This window comes from Nanorana parkeri, unplaced genomic scaffold (genome assembly GCF_000935625.1).
Source record: "Nanorana parkeri isolate BGI_ZX_2015 unplaced genomic scaffold, ASM93562v1 scaffold146, whole genome shotgun sequence".
In the NCBI taxonomy this organism is placed as follows: Eukaryota; Metazoa; Chordata; class Amphibia; order Anura; family Dicroglossidae; genus Nanorana; species Nanorana parkeri.
In genome coordinates this window covers 723,241-744,767 of record NW_017306414.1, presented here as the reverse complement: position 1 = coordinate 744,767, position 21,527 = coordinate 723,241, and the positions used below count along the sequence as shown (strand labels likewise).

The 21,527-nt window shown below is 40.9% G+C and overlaps 1 protein-coding gene across 1 annotated transcript in view; it reads left to right on the top strand.

Annotated features, from left to right (window-relative positions):
* FMN1 (formin 1) overlaps positions 1-21,527 on the top strand; it is a 154,791-nt gene that overhangs the window by 94,186 nt on the left and 39,078 nt on the right. The window contains exons 7-12 of the mRNA XM_018554194.1: positions 1,121-1,182; positions 1,863-1,951; positions 2,311-2,440; positions 3,647-3,793; positions 4,965-5,024; positions 6,460-6,580. Of these exons, the coding sequence (XP_018409696.1) occupies positions 1,121-1,182; positions 1,863-1,951; positions 2,311-2,440; positions 3,647-3,793; positions 4,965-5,024; positions 6,460-6,580 (609 nt within the window). The remainder of the gene's footprint in view (positions 1-1,120; positions 1,183-1,862; positions 1,952-2,310; positions 2,441-3,646; positions 3,794-4,964; positions 5,025-6,459; positions 6,581-21,527) is intronic.

Sequence of the window (21,527 nt, the reverse complement as noted above, 5' to 3'; positions counted from 1 at the left end):
CCAATAGTAAACTAGCATTGTACCCGCCCTCTGCTGCAGTTCTCCATCAGGTCCATCAGCAGAGGGCGGGTACAATGCTAGTTTACTATTGGCTATTGCAAATTGAGATAGCCAATAGTAATGTAGCAATGCATTTCAATGGGAAAACATTTTTATTTCTTTTTTCTATTCTGACATCGCTCCGTGTCAGAATAAAGAAAAAAAAAAGACATATCAGTGTTTCTCTCCTGGGCGAACGGGAGCGGGAGGCTCCCAGAGTGCCCGGGAGAGTTTTCTTTTTTTTTACGGCAGCAGAGCCACGGGCAATAGGAAACTAAGTGCTTTTCCTAAGACTTACTGTCCATATCTAAATAGCACCATCTTTAAACGAGCTAGCTGGTAGGTTGTAGCACTGGTACTAGATTCACCTCTAGTAGATTTATTACACAATATTGAAAATATGAGTTGCAGTTTATGCTGCCCTTATAGAGATCTACATCACGTCATTTTTCATCACTCTTTTGTGGATGGTCCACCATTTGGAAATGGAATAGGCTTGTGTCCTTTACAGTTTTTATGCTGGCTTGCTGATGTCATAAGAATGTGTGAGTGCTGTAGAAGACAGATTTTGAAATAGAAAGTGAAGGTCAATGTTTACATATAGGTCACTTACTGTGACAGGTAAACCACCAGATCTACCAAGGCTTATTATTATTTTTTAATTATTATTATTATACAGGATTTATATAGCTTTCCAATATAAGGAAGACATTACAATACAATTCAAGACAAGATGTAAGGAGGGCCCACAATCTAAAACCGGATTAATTGTTCCCTGTGTTTCTTACGGGTGATCCACCACAGTAACCTTCTACCCATTTCTCAATGAAGCCATCTATTCCTTCTCCTACCCCATCTTCTCTATAGAAATCTATTCGATAGATAAGCAACTGTACCTTTTTACATTTATTTTATATTGTATTTACCAATATTATTTGCCCAGCTTCTTGTGTGCCAAGTGGTAAGAGCTTTAATAAAAGGTGACAGATCGGTGAAAGACGTTCTCTAAATTTTTAGACTAATACGTTGAGATAGCGTTATAAAGGTAGTAATAATAGGCATATTACATTTTTTTTTGCAGCAATTCTAAATGTGGATGATTCTGTCGTGGATCTAGAGACCTTGGAAGCCTTGTATGAAAATGTAAGTTGTTTGTTTTTTGTAATTGTGTTGATTTTTATTTTTTTAGACTTATTTGGCTTGATCCAAAAAATGGCTTAAATAAAACAATTGTAATAGTTGAAAATACATTCTCCTGGACATCCTTGAACATATGCCAATTAAACAGTGCTGTTAAAATTCCTCTTTACCACTGATTTTCAGTTTATTGTAATCCAATTGAAACCATTCTTGACTTCTATGTATGGCCTAATCCATAAAGCCTCGGACTGTGAGACTATGAACATGATCCAGTACTAGAGGAGTGCTAGTAAAACTTTGCTTCTTATTGTAGCTTGATGATTTGGTAATTCTCTAGGTATTTTTTCATCACCAGGGTTACTGGATCAACTATTCTACAACTGAAAAAGCATGAGGAGTTCTGATATATATTGTGGCTTTAGTTCTATTAGTACTATGGTTGCCTCCACATTATTGTTTAATACTTTTAAAAAGGGTGTCTAAACATTTACTGTCTTATTCAATAAAGATTTTATTCTTAATCATTCATAAATGCAGTAACTCATGGCAACCAATTAGAATCCATCAATCCAACCACTGGTCTGGATTCTCTGGAGTGAATTCTTATTAATGTCCTTAAGAATTGCACTTAAGAGTAAGAAGCATTTAATGAATACGGTCAAATTTATATTGTCTGTTCACAGAGGGCACAAAAAGAGGAGTTGGAAACCATCAGAAAGCACTATGAAACTTCCACGGCAGAAGAAATAAAGATGCTGGACAAACCTGAACAGTAAGACTGCATACCAAAAACTGCTTTTGTGTTTTTTTTTAGATTATTCTATGATTGTTCATTTATTAAATTCAAGCAAAGCTGAGTACACATTATGGGCAGCACAGTGACAAAGTGGTTAACACTTTCCTGCCTTGCAGCACTGGGGGTGCCCGGTTCAAATCCAGATCAGGACACTGTCTGAAAGGTGTTTGCATGTTCTCCCTGTGCTGTATGTATGGATGTGAGATGGGGACCTTCATGTGTAAGCGCATTGAGGGCAGAGACTGATGTGAATATGTAAAGTGCTGCGTAAAATTGTCAGCGCTATATAAATACCAATAATAAATAAATAATGTTTATGGTTTTTTCCCCCCCAGGTTCCTTTATGAGCTTTCGCAGATCCCAAATTTTATGGAGAGGTCTAAGTGCATAATTTTCCAGTCTGTTTTTGCTGAGGGGATTGGCTCAGTGGGGAGAAAAATAAACACAGTCATCGGGGCATGCAACGTAAGTGTGTGCATTGAATATACATATTATAATAACACTGGTGTCCTTAAGAAACCAACAGTCTAGGTAATTTAATATAGTTATTTGCATTTGATGGGCTCAAAAACCTAGGTACACAGTACATGGGCACTTGTCTTTGCACCCATGACACATTGATTTCCAGGGCTTGAAAAATTTTAGGGTGTCTCACCAGTCAGTCAAAAACTCTTTTACTGCTCATCAGTTTAGTGTTATCAGTGATTAATGGCCCTAAAATGATTGCTCCCACTCCGACGTTCGCAGTGATATGTAACGTGCGCATTCATCGTTTTTGCATGTAGGCGCACCTGATGTATGTTTGCGTGTGTATGTGGGGGGCGGGGGACTTTAACATTTTTTTATTTTTTTTTTATGTTTTCATTTTTGTAAAAAAAATTTTTTGTAAAAAGCCCCCTATGTGATAGCCAATTTACATGACAGGTCCTCTTTATGGAGACATCATGGCCCAAGACCCCTAATGTCACCTAGGGACCCCTAGAGAAGCTGATGAAGCAAAGATCTGCTTCACCAGGTTCTCCCTAGCTTCTGAACCTGGAGAGTGACAGCAGAATGCGGAAGTGATGTAATATACATCACTTCCTGCATTCAGGGACTGGAGAGGAGATCCGAGGGAGATAGTCTACCGATCTCCCTTTGATCCCCTATCACAGAGCAGCCGTGCCGGTCCCAGCCGCACCAGGCATATCGGATCTCGGGACCGGCAACAGCAGTGACAGCTGCTGCTAACACAAGCGCTTGTGGAGACGCTCGTTCGCTTGAATGTAACGTTCCCAGACGGCCGTGCAACGGAGGACGAGCAGATTTTTGAAGCCCTGTTGATTTCATTTAATATGGCAGAACAGAGCTAACCAACACTGCTCAATGAGATTGTTAATTCTACAGCAGGGTTTCCACAAGTATTCATTGATTTAAAAAAAAAAAGTTCCAGCAGAAATTTCCAGCAGAAATTACCTTAAGTGCAATCACCTTCTGTACTGTGAAGAATCTTGCTTCATATAAATGACAATGGAGCAGATGGCATGTGGTGTGCTGCTGAATATAAAGTACTTTGAGCAGTTATTATGTCATATTGATTGTTTTATATATTTTCTGCCTGTTGAGAATTCAGTTTTGGGTGGGAAACCTGGAGAGCAGTAGCCTTTGTGTAATATGGAATTTATATTCTAGGGACTCATGAAAATGGACAGTGTGAAGGACATTATGGGTCTTGTTCTTGCATTTGGAAACTATATGAATGGAGGCAACCGAACACGTGGGCAAGCAGATGGGTTTGGACTGGAAATCCTTCCTAAGCTTAAAGATGTTAAGAGCAGGGTAAGGAAATTAAACTTTATTTTTGTAAGTTAAAATTAAGAAAATATATGTATAAAGGTTAATATGATATGCAAGATACATTTTAAATACACTTTTAATTTTTTTTCCACCAGTTTTAGGTGGTGGCCTCTAGTTTTTGTAATGGAGTTAATTTTAAACAGTTTATCGCTAATGTTGCTACCACCATTGAACATTTTGTACATGGAGATCATATCCCCCCTTAATCTCCTCACCTCCAATGTGAACATGTTTAAATTTAGTAGACTTGTCTCGTAGCTCTGGTCCTCCATACCCCTAATTAGTTTGGTTGCCCTCCGCTGGACTTTTTCCAACTCAAGGACATCTTTTCTTAGTACTGGTGACCAGAACTGGACCGCGTACTCCAGATGAGGTCGAACCAATGATCTATAAAGTGGCAAAATTATAGACTTGTCCCTGCAAGACATCACCTTTTTAATACAGGACAAAACAGAGCTAGCTTTGTTTACAGCAGCCTGGCATTGCAAGCTACCTTTCAGTTTGTGGTCTACACAGTTTTTAGTTTGGTATAACAGTACCTTACGGTAGCTGCAAGTACTTTTTTTAAATTTTTAAATCAACATCTGTGTCCTTGTAGTGCTCTTTGAATCCCAGGCTAAGTTTGTACACATGGTGTCAACTTTTGGAAAAGTTGACACAAAATTATGACACTGACATTAGGCCTCTTCTTTTCCAATTTTAGAGCTGCAGTAGCTAAGAGATGGGGCAGGTTGAGACTTGGCATCCTCGCAGACAGAAGTCCAGGCCGTGCATACAGCCTGGGCCTAAGGGTTAAGGGTGAGCCACAATTACTCAGATGTATGCAAATTTAAGCAAGTGCATTCAGCCACTGCAAGGTACTTGCACTTCAGCATTATTATTAGCTTGGGTGCTTTTTGGCCCATGCCACATTCTTTTTAGGTATTGGTAAAATATTAGCCCACTTACTGAACTGAAGTACACTTACTGTGCATTTTGTGAACCTTGGCTGAGGTTTATAATTCAACAAGGATGCACAACTGTTTTTGTTATATTGCTGTGTGGGTCATTTTAACGCAGGAATCTGTTTTTACTTTAAAAACCTTTAGGTTTATCATTGGCAATTTCCAATATCATTGCCAAGTCACATCTAATGTTTTTCTTCTACCTTTAGGATAATGGTGTTAGCCTTGTCGATTACGTTGTTCGATATTATCTTCAACATTTTGACAAAGTAAGTGCTTCCCCCCTTGGTTTTGTTTAAAAATGTAACCATAGTTTAGGTCTCACTAGGTTATTAAACATACAATAAAGTTTTTGCCCCTATCTTAGGCTGAGTTACCTAGCAGCTGTGGTAAAGAAGTTCCTTAAGTAAGAAGACGCGCTGGCGCTGACTCGAGTATAAGCCGAGGGGGGCACTTTTCACCCAAAAAAATGGGCTGAAAATCTCGGCTTATACTCGAGTATATACGATAAATATAGAATTTCAAATATTGGACTGCATTATTAATGAAGTGGCAAAGCACGCAATAAATGTGCACATAACATTAAATGTCCCCAATGATTGTGATTCAAAAATATCCTAAATAGCATAAACCTAGTATGACACTAACAATATATTCATTGTGATTTACCCAATCATTAATACATAATGTCAGAAACAATCATGGCCAATTCAATCTAATTAAATGACATAAAAAAATCCTAAACATAAAAAAAAATCTCATAAGTGCATATATCAAATACAAACTGCTTGTGTCCATCAATCCTGAATTCCAATATACAAAATTGCCGAAGTGCAACACAAAATGAGCACAAGCACATTGTATTTGATCTAATGATGATGAATGATTTTTAATGTTTAGGATTTTTGCATTTCTGTAACTCAATCAGTTTGAATAAGCGATTGTCTATGAAATTATGTGTTAATGACTGGGTATATTATAACAAATATATTAGTGTCGTACCAGGTTTATGCTATTTAGGATATTTTTGAATCGCGCTATAAAGTGATCTTAAAGGGTCGTTTTTTTGTTATCAAAACTAGGAGGCCCACCTATGAATAAAGGGTATGCTCCTTTTCTTCAAAAAGGTATTTCTTCCTAGTTTTCTATTGGGTTCCTGCAGTGCTTTAACCCCGCCCCCTGCACGGGTGCCTCAATCATCTAAGCGGCTGCTGTTGAGTCACCCGTGCTAGCATATATTTTGGTGATTCTGCGCTGGATAAGTGAAGTAGGTAATGTGTGTGTGTGGGGGGGGGGGCACAGGAGAGAGACAAAGGTACTGGGCGTTTTTTTACCCTAATGCAGAGAATGTATTAAGGAAAAAAACACCCTGCCTTCTAGCCCAGTCTGAAAAGGTGCCATTTACAGATACCCTCTGGACACGTTCCCGTAGCCAGTTCTCTATCCACGTACACACCACCTCATCTATGCCCATAGCCCTCAGCTTGTGTAGCTACTTTAATGCTACTTTAATCATTGGGGACATTTATTGAATGTTGTAAGCTTCTTTTTTTTATTATTTATTGAGCACTTTGTCACTTTATTAATAGCGCAGTGCAATATTTGAAATTCCTCACTAATTTATTATTCTTACCTATACTTCAGTCATTAACTGTTTCTGTAATAGAAAAACTCTGGTTGTTCTTAAACTTGTGTGTCTTGTAGAATGTAGACACAGAGAAGAGTATATTTCCATTGCTGGAACCTCAGGATTGCTTCCAAGCAGCACAAGTGAAATTTGAGGACCTGGACAAGGATTTACGAAAGTTAAAAAAAGATCTTCAAGGTATATTTTTGTCACTTCAATTGATGAATCTACAGCTGTTAAAACTTGGATATTAATATTGAGAATGTTAGAAAAGGGTGTCTCTTTGCATGAAAAAAACAGCCATTGCCCATGTACCTGCAAAGCTCTGTGGGTTCTTTCTGTTAATATGGGGCCCTCCTATCGATCTGGGAGCCCTTCCATTAGTTTTGTGTGACACTGCTGCATCCTTCGCTGGACCGTATTCTCTCCTGTATTTACGTTGGCCCCCAAAAGCTGAGTTTGGCTGGAAGGTCCAAATTTGAAACATTCAATTCTCTCTTTGGACGAAACCACATAAAATTAAGCACTATTTTTATGCCTGGCTGTTCTTATCCACGTGGTTTTTGGCAAAAGTTGAAAGAAGCAGCTGAGAGATGGTCCTTGTGCTGAACTCCATGAGGACAAGAAAAGATTGACTAAACAACTATTGGACAGTAACACATAAGATTACATTTTGGTATTTAGATGACCATATTTACCTTTATTTTTTAAGAGATCAGAAGTAGATCTGGAATTTGTGGTTCACATGAATAATGGTCATTCAGATGTTCAGTAGGCTATTTGTGACTTATTTTTATCAATTAGCAAAATGGAAAGTAAATGAACAGAAGAGAATTCCAAATCAATTCAATATTTGGTGTGACCGCCCTTTGCCTTCAAACCAGCATTAATTACTCTAGGTACACTTGCACACAGTTTTTGAAGAAACTTGGCAGGTATGTTGTTCCAAACATCTTGGAGAACTAGTAGTATACGAACAGACTGCACTATCTAGAGAATTCCAATACTTCAGACTTTATGGAAATTCACAGCAAATCCAGTATAACAGTACATTTGTATGTATTCTCAAGAGAGTTTGATATTTTATTTTATATATTTATCTTTTGTACACTGTTTCACACTCTGCACAGTTGATAGGGAAATTGCGGTTTGGTGAGATGAAGTTAGATGTTTTAACTCAATTTGGTATTGTTGGTATGGAGATTATAATTTGCATGATGGGATTAATAGTTTCTTTGTGCTCTACTGACCCTTATACAATGGCCAGTTTAGAGTTAGCCAATCCATCAGTGAGCATTGCTTCCTGCATCTGTGTAGGGTGGAGTTTTTGAACACATTTAAGTGAGATACTGGTCTGTATTTGTTACCTCTATGAATAAACCTGCAAACCTGCAGGTGTAGCTGGTTGGGGGTTTGCGGTGCTGGTATTTGCTGCTTTAAACACTTTTATTTACTGTTAGACTGGATTTGCTGTGAATTTCAATAAAGTCTGAAGTATTGGAATTCTCTAGATAGTGCGGTCTTTTCGTATACTACTACATTCCAAGGTGGAGACGCACCTATTAGACCAGCACCTGGGGAGTCCTGATGGCGGCTAAGGAATTGGAGTGGTGAGATTTCCTTTGGCTCTCTATCTTGGAGAACTAACCACCGATCTTCTATGGATGTAGGCTGCCTCAAATGCTTCTGTCTCCAAGTAATCCTAGACAGACTCAATAATGTTGAGATCAGGGCTCCGTGGGGGCCAAACCATCACTTCCAGGACTCCTTGTTCTGAAGATAGTTCTTAATGGCATTGGCTGTATGTTTGGGGTCGTTCTCCTTCTGCAGAATAAATTTGAGGCCAATTGCACACCTCCCTGATGGCATGTCATGATGGATAAGTGTCTGCTTGTATTTCTCAGAAGTGAGGACACCATTGATCCTGACCATTGATCTCCAGCTCCATTGGCAGAAATGCAGCCCCAGACTTGCAAGGATCCTCCACTATGGTTCACTGTTGCTGCACACACACATTATTGTACCGCTCTCCTGCTACAGCCAAATATTTCAAATTTTGACTCATCAGTCCAGAGCAACTGCTGCCATTTTTCTGCACCCCAGTTCCTATGTTTTTGTGCATACTTCAGTCACTTAGCCTTGTTTCCATCTCGGAGGTAAGGCTTTTTGGCCACAAGATCGCAGAAAAATGGCAGCAGGTGCTCTGGACTACGGAGTCAAATTGTACTCGCAGTACTGTATATATTATATAATGTATTCTAAGGCACTGGCTGGCAGGATCGTGGACAATGTATATATCATCAAAGTTTCTCACACATGGTGAGGGGTTCCACGGATGATGACTGATATGGAGGAAACAAACTTGTTGTTTCCTCAGAAACTTAAGTCCGGTTCCTGGAGCCCAGAGGCTCTGTAGAGCATTGGGAGGGAAAAAGCCATCTTTCCCAGGTCCATATCTTACCTGGTACTCGGAGCTCATTATTGATCTCAGCTGTGTGCAGGCCTTTATATATGTGAGCTGTGGGCTCTCTCCCCCCTCTATCTGCTGTGGGAGCCTGCTACTGGGTGAAAAGTAAGTGCAGACAGAACACTAAAAATGTGCTGACTGTTATGGGGAACCCAGTAGGGGGCTCTGTTTGTCAGGAACTGATCTGTGTTTAGTTGTTGGGACAAGCAGATATTTGTTTTACGTTATGAACAAACCTGCTTGCACTTTCTTTGGTGTTCCTGTCTCATGCATGATGTACCGCCACCACTACCATTTGAGCCTGTCCCCCTTTGATGCTCGTATGTGAGCAGCACCTTTTAAGAGACACACATCTATTGGTAAACAAAATGGTGAAGTTTGTAAAAAAAAAAATGGTGTTTAGACTACAGCATTTGAAGGTTCAGAAACCCTAATGTTTTATATCCTCCATTTCTTTGTTGAAATAAAATGTAAATATTAGGGATGCACCAAAATTTCGGCCACCGAAACATAACTGCCGAAAATGGCATTATCGGCATCTTTCAGGCCGAAATTGCGGTGCATGCCTAGTTTTTCTCCTCTGGCTGTGGGCTGCTCTGCGCCCCTCTGACAACGTGCAGTGTCCAGCAGGGAGGAGAGAAACTGTCAGAGGAGGCCGAGCGGACCGGGGGAGGAGAGCGATGTGAGCCACGATAACACAGGAGGCCGGGCTCTCCTCAACTCCCACCTCGGTTTCCTCTGACCGATCAGGATGGAGAGCAGTGTGGGGGGCGAAGAGAGCCATGCACTGTTACAGGAGCCCAACCGAGCGGTGAGGGGAAGTCAGCTGTCAAAACAAAACAAGCTCTCCTCCCGCACTGCCGCCTCACCCTCCTGTGACTGCTTGTACCGCTCTCCATCCTGACTAGCTGTCAGCGATTAGTGATTGCTGACTGTTAGTAACTCATCATATGTCCAGTTATTTACAATGTACCAGTTATGAATGAATAGGAAGTGATTTAGATCGCTTCCTATTCATTCATGATTGTGTACATAGTAACTTATACGATCTCCACAATTTACAAATGAACAGGACCACTCAGTATAGAGCAGCAGTGGCGTACCTATGGCATGCGTGCCAGGGAGGGCACGCGAGCCCAGGTTCAAGGACCACCAATTGAAATAGATGCGACCGACCCGGGAAATACCGCGATTTCTGCCGCAATATCGCGCATTTTTGCCGCACGATATTGCGGGAAGTTGCCAGTGAAGGTCGCGCGATCGTCGCCCCCAAAGTCGCGCTATCCCGGCCGCGCAGATCCGCTTGTAAGGTATGTCGCTTGGTGTGAATGGGACCTAAGGCAGTGATGTTGAACGTTTCTTAAACCCGAGCGCCTGAACTGCAATACAGTACTAAACTTATTTTCAGCACTGGCACTTTGAGGTAAATACATTGATTTTGCGTCGCAATTTGGGCACTCGGGTTCAAAAAGGTTCGCCATCACTGGTATAGAGGATTCCTGTTCATTTATAACAGGGGCTGCAGAAAAAGAGATTGAGGACTTGGTGTCCTCAATCTCTTTTTTCTTTTTTAAAAGGGAAATATCAGGGGTCTGTTTAGACCCCTGATATTTCACAGAAGCTCCCAACAGTAAAGTTAAAAAATTAAAATATTTAATAAAACTTAATATACATTTTAAAGTTTATAAACGATAAAAATAAAAGATTTTAAGGAAACCTCATTTTCGATTTCGGCCTGACTTTTCTTTTTTTCCGTTTTTAAAATTTAAATTTTGTTGCACCTCTAATAAATATGTAAGATTTTGGGGATACATTCAAGGCATATGTTAGGAGTTCCTGAAGCATGCCAAAATGTGAGATCAAGCCCATAAAACTTGATTGCATAACACCAGGCTTTTCAAGAATGCAAAAGACAAACTGTTCTATACCAAACAGGCATTTGGGTATAGTACTCATTCTAGTAAATTGTAAATATAAAAATAAATTAAATGACAAATTAAATGATAAATTAAATGACATTGCCATGTCTGAAGCAAGTAGAATTAATCTTAAGATAATCCTCCTTCCTAAGTGCCTCTATGTATTTGCCCATATGCCATTGTTCCGAAATCCTTTTTTGCAGAACTCAGCTTTGTTCTGTGCCTTTTGTGTGTGGCACCACTAGACCGAACCTGACTACTTTAAAGAGGTAGGGGTAGGCAGGAATGGCCCTCCCAGATGTATTTCTGTATTTAGCACGGCAGTTAAAACACCCAGTTTTCTGGATTCTTCACAACATTCTCTCAAATTCTGAAGCCCACTTTTCTCATGTGCTGGGGATACAATTGCTGGTTTTCTTTCACAAAACATTTAATGAAAAATTAGAACAGAACACATAAATAATCATAACAATACATCACCAAAATCAATTGCTGATTTCCTGTAAGCTTCTAAGCTTTTTTTTCCTTGTAAACTCCTCCTCACTCTGTTGGCAACATTCTCTCACCCATGCACTCCCTGCAACCTCTCCTACTCCTCTTTTCCCCTCTCAGATTGCAACCTTATCAGTTCACGCTCACCCTGTCCCCAACTCTGAACCCCCTAATCAGCACACTGTTACCTGGAGAAACCTTTGCCATTTCAACCCTTCTGTTCTCTACTCTGTTACGGACTACCTCTATTACAAGATCTCACCCCTGTCCTGCCCTGACCTGGCTACTTGTGTTTTCAACAGCTCACTCTTACCCTTCCTAGACACCTTGGCTCACCTCACCACATGCAGACTAAGGCCCCATTCACACTGAGCGATTTATCGCACGATTTTTGCAGGGATATCGCTCATAGTTCCACGCTATATTGCTCTATGTAGCTTCTCCAATCCATTTCAATGGAGCTGTTCACATCTCGCTGCTCAATATCACTTGTAGCTCGTCGCTCCTACATGACCCTTTTTTCTGCGGATTTCGAGCGATTTTGCTCCTGATTGCATACAGCCCAATAGGAAAAAGTCGCGCGACAAGTCACGCAATATCGCACATATAAAATCGCACGGAAAATCACGCGATTTTCATGTTGCTCAGTGTGAATGGGGCCTTAGGCTTCGTCCACTACAACCGCGGCAATCGGAGGAAACCAGAAATCTTAAGACATAACTGCACTCTGAAGCGAGAGTGGAGTAAAACTAGATCTCTACAAGATTTCACACTATATAAAGATGCCCTCCTAAAATATAATTCCTCCCTCCGTGCTGCCAACAGACTTATTTTGTCACTCTCATTAACACACACTCATCCAGACCTCTTCAATTATTTTCTACTTTTAACTCTCTACTATGTCCCCTACCTCCTCCACTCACTGCCCAGGACATTGCCGTTAATTAAAAAACAAAATAGATGCAATCCGGGATGAAATTTCCACTGTCCAGTCCTCTTCCCCTTTTAATGTACCAGACCGACCATTGCACTTGCTTCTTTTGACCCTGTCACCACAGAGGAGGTTATAAAGCTGTTCTCTGACACTCGCCTCACCACCTGGACCCTGTTCCCTCATTACTACTTCGGTCACCCCCTTGCTCTATCCTACACTCTTACTCACATTTGCAATTTTCTCCTCTCTACTGGTATCTTTTCCTCCCCTCTAAAACATGCACTGGTCACCCCAATACCAACATTTTTTTTACTGGACCCCACCAACCTTAACAATCTCAGACCCAACTCCTTCCATTCACCTCCAAACTCCCAGGACTCCTAATCTTCAACCGCCTGAGCTGCCACCTCACTGATAACCTCCTCACCCCCAACACTCCACTGAAACCGCCCTCCTAAAACTCACCAACGACCTACTAACTGCTAAAAACAATAGCCACTACACCTTTCTCTTGCTATTCGACTTTTCTGCTGCTTTTGACGCAGTTGACCAACAGCTGCTCCTCCAAAAACTTTACTCGCTTGGCCTACAAAACTCTGCTCTCTCCTGGTTCTCCTACCTATCTAAGCACTCCATTAGTGTCCCCTACAAATCTATGTCTTCCTCTCCTCTTCCTCTTTTTGTTGGGGTCCCCCAAGGCTCTTCCCTTGGACCTCTTCTCTATCTACTCCTCCTCTCTTGGTCAGTTTATCACCTCACATGGCTTCCAATACCATCTCTATGCTGATGACACTCAAATATATCTCTTCACTCCACAACTCACCCCTCAGTGTTTAACTGAAATCAGTCTGTATGTCACAACACTTGTTAAAGCTCAATCTTTCAAAAGCTTGTGATATTCCCCCCCGTGCACCCTCCCCCAACTTTTTGATGAGGATTGATAACACAACTAACTATCCCTCCTCCCATGCCAAGGTGCTAGGCGTCATCCTTGACTCGGACCTCAACTTGCTGCCCCACATGCACTCACTATCAAAATCCTGCCGCCTTCACCCTGGTAACATCTCCAAAATGTGCCCCTTCCTCACCAATGAAACCACAAAGCTACTCATCATCCATGTCTCATCTTGACTTTTGCAACCCCCTCCTCATTGGCCTACCACTGCACAAGCTATCCCCTCTTCAGTCTATCATAAATTCTGCTGTTAGGCTCATCCCCCTAACCAACTGCTCACTATCTGCAACCCCCCTCTGCCAATCCCTCCACTGGCTTCCAATCTCCCAAAGGATAAAATTCAAAATATTAGCCACTTACAAAGCTATTCACAGCTCTTCCCGAGCTATATCTCCAACTTTGTCTCAAAGTATCACCCTAAACGTCCTCTCCGATCCTCCCAAGACCTCCTGCTCTCTAGCTCCCTCATTAACTCCTCCCGTGCTTGCCTTCAGGACTTCTCTAGAGTTTCTCCCATTCTTTGGAGTGCCTTACACCAACATCTCCTACTCCTGATTTCTAAATACTCCTCTTCAGTAAAGCCTATCCCAACATAGCTACCTCCTCATTTGCCCTTCCCTCTTAGATTGTAAGCTCTCACAGGCAGGGCCCCCCCTACCATCTCGTCTTGAATTGTATTGTAATGTCTTCCCTATATTGTAAAGCTCTGCACAAACTGTTGGCAATACATAAGTCCTGTATACAAATAATAATCTCTCAAATTCTGAGGCCCACTTTTCCCATGTGCTGGGGATATAATAGCTGGTTTTCTTTCACAAAAGATTTATTGAAAAATTAGAAGAGAACACATCAATAATCATACCAATAAATCGCCAAAATCAATTGCGGATTTTTTTGTGAGCTCCTACGCTTTTTTTTTTTTCTTTTTCTTTGTAAACTACATTTACTTATCTAAAAATTGTCCTTATCTTTGTGTAATGGAGTTGAGTAACTTGTGTCCCTTCAGAGTCTACATAATTTTGTCTTTGTGGAATAATCCACATCGTGATCAATTTATGTACTGTTGGTGATTCTGCCCATGGAAATCTCATGGAATTGTTACTTTATCAGATGTGTACCATGAGTGCAGTATGGACTCCTCCACACAACTACTAGAGAAGAGTGATCTACCTCGCTCCTTGTTTTACTTATATTTGATACTCCATCATGGCTTATAATCACTATTTAGAAACCAAAATATGCCTGTATTTAAATACTCACTAATAGGCATCTTGAACTGACAAGGCCCTAACGGGTTAGTCTTTACTTTGTTCTCCCATTTATTACATACCAGTGGTTATATATTATTCATCAGACCTATTTTATCCCGGGTCTATCTCCACAAAATGGAAGGTATAACGACTTCAAACTGAATATAATCTACCCAGCCTCAAGCTGATAATTGTGCATTTTATCTGAAATTTTTCACTTATAGCAGATTTCTGGAAGGAGAGGATTTGCCTTCCATGTACACCTTAAATGTGTCTATTTGGTCTATTAAAAGTAGGTGGCCACATTACACAGTATTATTTCTACAGAAATCATTGTTCTGTCCCCAGTGGAAACAAATGTATGAATAAATAAGATCAATCCATATGAGAAAGTTATGTATGGAAGGAGACATTTTATATATATTCGAGAAATAGGAAACCTGCTACACGCAACTGTACCAATCAGTAATGATGAGGACAATGACAACAAAGTGGAATGCACATGGGGAGACTGTGAAGTTTAAAAAGAAGTACTCATGTGGATCTTGTAACTTGTGTCCCTTCAGAGTCTACATAATTTTGTCTTTGTGGAATAATCCACATCGTGATCAATTTATGTACTGTTGGTGATTCTGCCCATGGAAATCTCATGGAATTGTTACTTTATCAGATGTGTACCATGAGTGCAGTATGGACTCCTCCGCACAACTACTAGAGAAGAGTGATCTATGCTGCAGGATTATGTGGTTAACAAAAGGAGGTGTCATTGGCTGCCAGAGACAGCACTTTCTTCTGAAGGTGTTTGATGGATCGACAAGAAAATGAGTGTTGTAGTAGACGGGGCCGTTATTAGAGCAGACGCAAGAATAAAAAGCAGACACCAATAACAGGATGATTTACCAACTGCTGAAGCGCCTCACCCTCCAACCCAGACAGCAGCAATACATCCAAAATAAATGGAACATGCTATTGACACTGGCCCGGTGTGCATGCAGGAAAGAGAACTGTCAGGTTGCACGACACCTAAAAAGAGGAACATCTATGAATGAAGAACAATTTGCACACTGCAATACTGCGTTTTTGTCTTTTTTTGACATCTTGTCTACTGGACTAATACGGCTTACCCATTTATATTGCTATATATATATATATATTATTTCCATTCTTCATTAATATACTTCCTATTATAATTAAAATGCATAAGTCCCTTAAGACTGAGATTAGAAATATTTTGGCAACAAAAGAAGCATTGAGGTCTGTAATGCTGCTTTATATTTAGAAACTTAATTTAAATATTATATAAATAATCATTGCTGGGAAATTAAGGAGTGGAAAGATAAGAATTAAGTCTGGGCTATGAAGCCTTGAAAAATCTGTCCCACAACTTGTACTGATGATAATGGATACTTTTTGGGCAATATGATAACAATGTAAACAACACAGATACTTTGTTAATATATGATGTGCATAGTAATAATAAAACTGAACTTGGGGTGGGAGGTTTTATACCCGTATACACCAAATCTGTGGGAAATAGACTTCAAACATGCAAGAATTCCTCTGTCATCTGTAAGGCCATGTGTTTAACTCTATCAAACTTGAATGTTTAATAAGACAAATAGTTTTCCCCATGCCTATGTAGTAACAACTTAACAGCTCCAGGAAAATAATTTTCACTCCGTAAAAGGGTTTTTGTGGAAGCAAAGGACAAGGCCAAGATTAGAAAGTTAATTTTAATGATGGGACATTAAACGGTTTAAAAGCTCTGCTTATGGTTTGATAAGCATGTTTGCAGCTAGGGGATCCAAGAGTGCTACATTAACTATAACATACATATTTGGTCATTTTGGTTTTAAGGTTTCATTCTGCAATGATATAAGCTGTAAACCATGCTTTGTACAGGTTTTGTTTCGTCTTATTGCTTTTCACGATAGAGAACATATTTTGGAAGTGGCGCTATATCCACACTTTTGGCCTCCTGCTTTTTCAATTTCAAAGTTTCACATAACTGGATCATCCCCTTGACTGTAGCTTTGCCTTACCTTTGGGCATGTGTTTGCCTTCTCTGGTTGTGTGTGTCTCAGGAGTGTGTTGCCCAAGGTGTTTTTTAAAGAGCAACTCAAGGCAGCAACAAAATCTGTAATCTGCTATTACTGGCCAATAAGCAATGCTACAATACGAAGAATGAAAGACCACTTAAAGTGACACTTAACTCAGGAGTTAAATCTTAAAAATGCATTCAAGTGCCCCAACTATTAACAAAACTGTAGCTTATTCGTTTGTCACTTGGCTGTAGAGCCACAAATCTTCTCTGAACTCGTGCTGACACTATTCTTCCTTCTGGAGATTGGCTACTTTTTCTCCATGGTCCTGTGTGTGTTATAAAGTAGCCACTACTCCAAGCTCGCTTCCGTGAAGGACTACACATTAGTAAACTAGTAAAAGTAAAAGGTGTATTCTCCAAATGTTCGGTGCTAAGTAGAAGTCTCACAGGGGAAAACCAAAGCAGACTTCAATTGGATTATACAGAAGGGGCTGCTGTTGAATCACAGGATGGGAAACCTCAGAAGACATGCTGAAAAAGACAAAGAGAAAACAAAAGAACAGCGATTTCTCTTCGTTTAGTACTGTTTATTAATCAGTGCAAAAGGTATAAAGAATAATACTCACAAAAATCCATCTAAACCCATCGCGTTTAGAACATGCGGAAAAGTATCATTCGGCACCATTGTGAACTCTCGGACTTCAGAGCATAAATAGATCAGAAGATTCTATGCTGATGCATTTCCAGGAAACGCATCATAGAGCATAGTGCAAATATAGTAAACTAAACATAAGATTGTAAAGCAGCTTACGCAATTTATTTCCTCTCTGTGGGGATCCCAGCCTCCAATATATAAATGATCTAGTTTAACTCGTCCCACTCTTCAAGGTGGTTTGGCACTACCAGATCTGTACAAATATTTTCTTGCCCCCAGTTAGTGACAGCTCATTGGTGGTCTTCATCAGATACTAATAACTCTTCAGTAATGTTGGCGGCTGTTATACTAAATTCCTTAAAAGCTTTGCGGAGTTTGTTGCTTGGGGGACCCTGGGCTCTCTTATGTTCTCATTCCACACTCGCTACAAACATTAACTACCTCGAATCTTGCTAGACTACAAGCTAAATGGACTGTTGATATTCTGGACCTGGATGGACCTTTCTGTTTACACTTGCTTAATCATACTATGAGGAGTTGGCCCCTACCAATGCAGCGCGCACTCTTCTTAGCCTACTTCTTTTCTATGCCCGTAAAGCAATAGTGATGTGTTGGAAGAAACCTACTCCTGCCACAATACAGTTTTGGAAGAAATTGGAGAATTACAATTTGCCTCTATCAGGATACTCACCATCATAGAAGTTGTGCTGCTAAATGCAATAAGGTGTGGAATGTTTGGCTGGAACACTCAAATTCTGCAGTAGACTCTGACCTTTAAAAGAGAACTATGGGGTCAGTGTATTTCCCCATAGTTCTCCTTAGGGTAACGGGAGGACACAAACTAGCGTCCTCCTGTTACCCTAGGCTCAGTATACCGCGAGCTACAGCTCGCGGTATACTGAGACGCCGCAGCCGGAGCGGATCCCGACTTAGACGACGGGATCCGCCCAGCTGCGTGAGTGACAGCTGGCTCTGCCTATCTAGAGGCAGAGCCAGCTGTACCCGCCCCCTCCCCCGTCCGTTCCGCCAGTCACCACTGGCAGATCGGAGAATCCAGCCCCTCCCCCTGTCACGGCAGAGAGCCGTGACAGGATCGAGAGGTGAGCGAACCCGGTATGTGTTCGCTCACCTCCCGATCTACTGAGCCGACCTGTGACAGTCTCATTGTCACAGGTCGGCTAGAACTATGAGGTGAGTGAAAAGCACTCACCTCATAGTTCTCCTTTTAATATTTGCTTTTGTTAGGTCCTTTGTGACTGACTTACAGTTTGATCCTTCATAGATGCAGGGGGGCTCCTAACCTGCCCACAGACCACCCTTCTACATATTGCTGTGATTATCTTGGGTCTGGTCTCTCTCACATGAGCCAACTGTGGAGTAAGTCCCCTATTTCTGGTTGATACCAGGCTGTTGTACTCGTTTTGTGTTGTTGTATACTTTAGGGCTGCAGCTAATGATTATTTTCATAATCGATTAGTTAGCCGATTATTACGTTCGATTAATCGGATTTAAAAAAAAAGCTCCAGTGATGGACTACTAGTTTCTATTGAGATTGTAGTCCCTCACGGGAGCAAGCTTGGTGCGGTGGAAGTAAAAAAAAGAGTGTGGTGTGCAATATAGTACATTATACAGCAGTGCAGAATACCAGCAGCTATAGAGGAATGTAGCAATAGTACATTATACTATAATGTACTATTGCTGGGATTTGTAGTCCACTGTAGCTGGAGTTATTCTGCATTACGCTGTATATAATATATTATTGCTGGGATTTGTAGTCCTCTATAGCTGGTGGCATTCTGCAGTGCGCTGTATAATGATTATACGGCGAAATGCAGAATACCAGCAGCTATATAGGAATGCAACAAATGCCAGCAATAGTACAACATTATACTATAATGTACTATTGCAGGGATTTTTAGTCCTCCGTAGCTGATGGTATTCTCCATTGCGCTGTATGATGATTATACTGCACAATGCAGATTACCACTGACCAGTTAGAGAGGAACAACAAATCCCAGCAATAATACATTATACAGGGTGTTTAATATATTATTGCTGGGATTTGTTGTTCCTCTATAGCTGCTGGTGTTCTACAGTGTGCCGCTTTTTCTTTTTTTTTTTTTTAAACGGGAAACATTAAAACAGGTCCCCCTTACCTGTTTCTGAACCCTTCTAAGTCGCTGCGGCGGCGTGCTCTGCGGACGTGTGTGCGCGGTGGGCATGGCGTCCGCAGCGTGCATAGCGTAACTCGTGTATGGAGCTGCGAACAGGCGGGTATGAGTGGGAAATTTTAATTTTAGCCGACGAATCGACGATGGAAAACGCTGACAACGTTTACCATAGTCGATTTTAATCGATTTAATCTAATACCAATGTATAATACACCGGCACACTGCTGAACACCAGCAGCTATAGAGGAAAAACAAATCCCAGCAATAATACAGTATACAGGGTGTTTAATGTATTATTGCTGGCATTTGTTGTTCCTCTATAGCTACTAATGTTCTGCAGTGTGCCGCTTTTAAAAAAAACACACAGGAAACATTAAAAAGCTCCCGGCCGATCTCGACTTACCTTGAATGACGGTGTCGGCGGGCAGCGGCGAGTCGGGAAGCTCACTGGGAGGAGAGGGCCAGACACATGTCCTCAGCGTGGGCGTGGCGTAAGCGGCGTCTCATGAGCGGCAAGCTGGAAATTTGAATTTTAGCCGACGAATCGACTATGGAAAACGTTGATAACGTTTTCCATCGTCTATTTTAATCGACTTAATCGAATAATTGTTGCAGCTCTACTTCTAACATGAGTATACTTTTACTCTCAGTCTATCCATTTAAAATTCAATCAGGGTAAAAAATAATACTTTTTAGTAAAAGTCTTCAATGTGGAATTTCTAAAATTGCAGTTATGCATCCCTTACAGACTCTGGTGGTATAACAGCCTGGACACAATTTCTGGCTTTTCCCATCTCTTTGGCAATTATAAAGTCAATCAACATAGTTTCTCTTCTGTGCACATTCTTTCACTGTAATTAGGCAGCTACATTTGTAGTCCTGACTTACCAGCGGCGAGTGAGGGAGCCTGCCGTGCCAGCAGCGAGTGAGGGAGCTCACGGAGGAGAGCAGCGGCGTGCGCGGCTTCAGCGTGCGGTGGGCGTGGCTTATGCGTCCTGTGGGCACGGCGGGAGCAGCGTGCGGTGGGCGTGGCTTATGCGTCCTGTGGGCGCAGCGGGACGGGAACAGCGTGTGACGTGTGCTTCAGGCTGCGTGTGGAGCCCCGAACAGGCAAATCAATCGATAGCTGACGAATCGACAATCGAAAACGTTGGTAACGTTTTCAATCGTCGATTTTAATCGACTAAATCGATTAACTGTTGCAGCTCTAGTATACTTTAATTGTACCTTTTAAAAATTCAATAAAAATATTTCACAAACAAACATGAGATTGTAGTCTATTACGGGAGCAAGCTTTGTTAATAGGGTGCTTGAATGCATTTTTGAGATTTAACTCCCAAGTTTAGTGTCAATTTTAATTTAGCACAATGTGAGGACTTTTCCCCAGAGCCAGATTGCCAACAGTTGAGGTGCTGTCACTGGTGAATGGTTACTGGCAAAGCGGCCAGCTGCACAAGATCTAAAAGTAACAGCCATTTTGTTCTCTCCTTGACTTGATCAGCCACATTTTGATTTGGAATGTACCTTAAAGTCGATCTTTCGGTAACTCTAACAATCTGCATGGATACATATGCAGGTTGCAGACTGTGGGAAGCATTTATTATTATTTATTTAAGCTGTTTGTCATTTCTCACTGGATATGTATCACTGGATATGTTCTGTCTGGCAACTGACAAGTGAAGGGGGCAGCAGCTTTTTTTTTGGTTGAACACACACAACATTATTACCGTGTTACAAACATTACAAAATGATTGTGCTGGCAGCAGGATATACACTCAGGTGAAAAAAGTACACCCTCTTTGAATTCTATGGTTTTAAGTATCAGGACATAATAAAAATCATCTGGTCCTTAGCAGATCTTAAAATTAGGTAAATACGTCCTCGGATGAACAATAACACATGACATATTACACCGTGTCAAATAATTTTACCAGAAGGTGATGTGTGGAAAAACTACAGTCCTTGCCAAAGGTTTTGAGAATGACACAAATAATAATTTTCACAAAGTCTGCTGCTTCAGTGTTTTAAGATATTCTTGTCAGATGTTACTTTGATATACTGAAGTATAATTACAAGCATTTCATAAGCGTCAAAGGCTTTTATTGAAGTGTTGACCCTTATTATTCAAGACATCTGCAATTTGTGGAGGGTTTTTTTGTTCACCCGCCTCTTGAGGATGGACCACAAGTTCTCAATGGGATTATGGTCTGGGGAGTTTCCTGGACCGAAAATGTTGAGGTTTTGTTCCCCAAGCCACT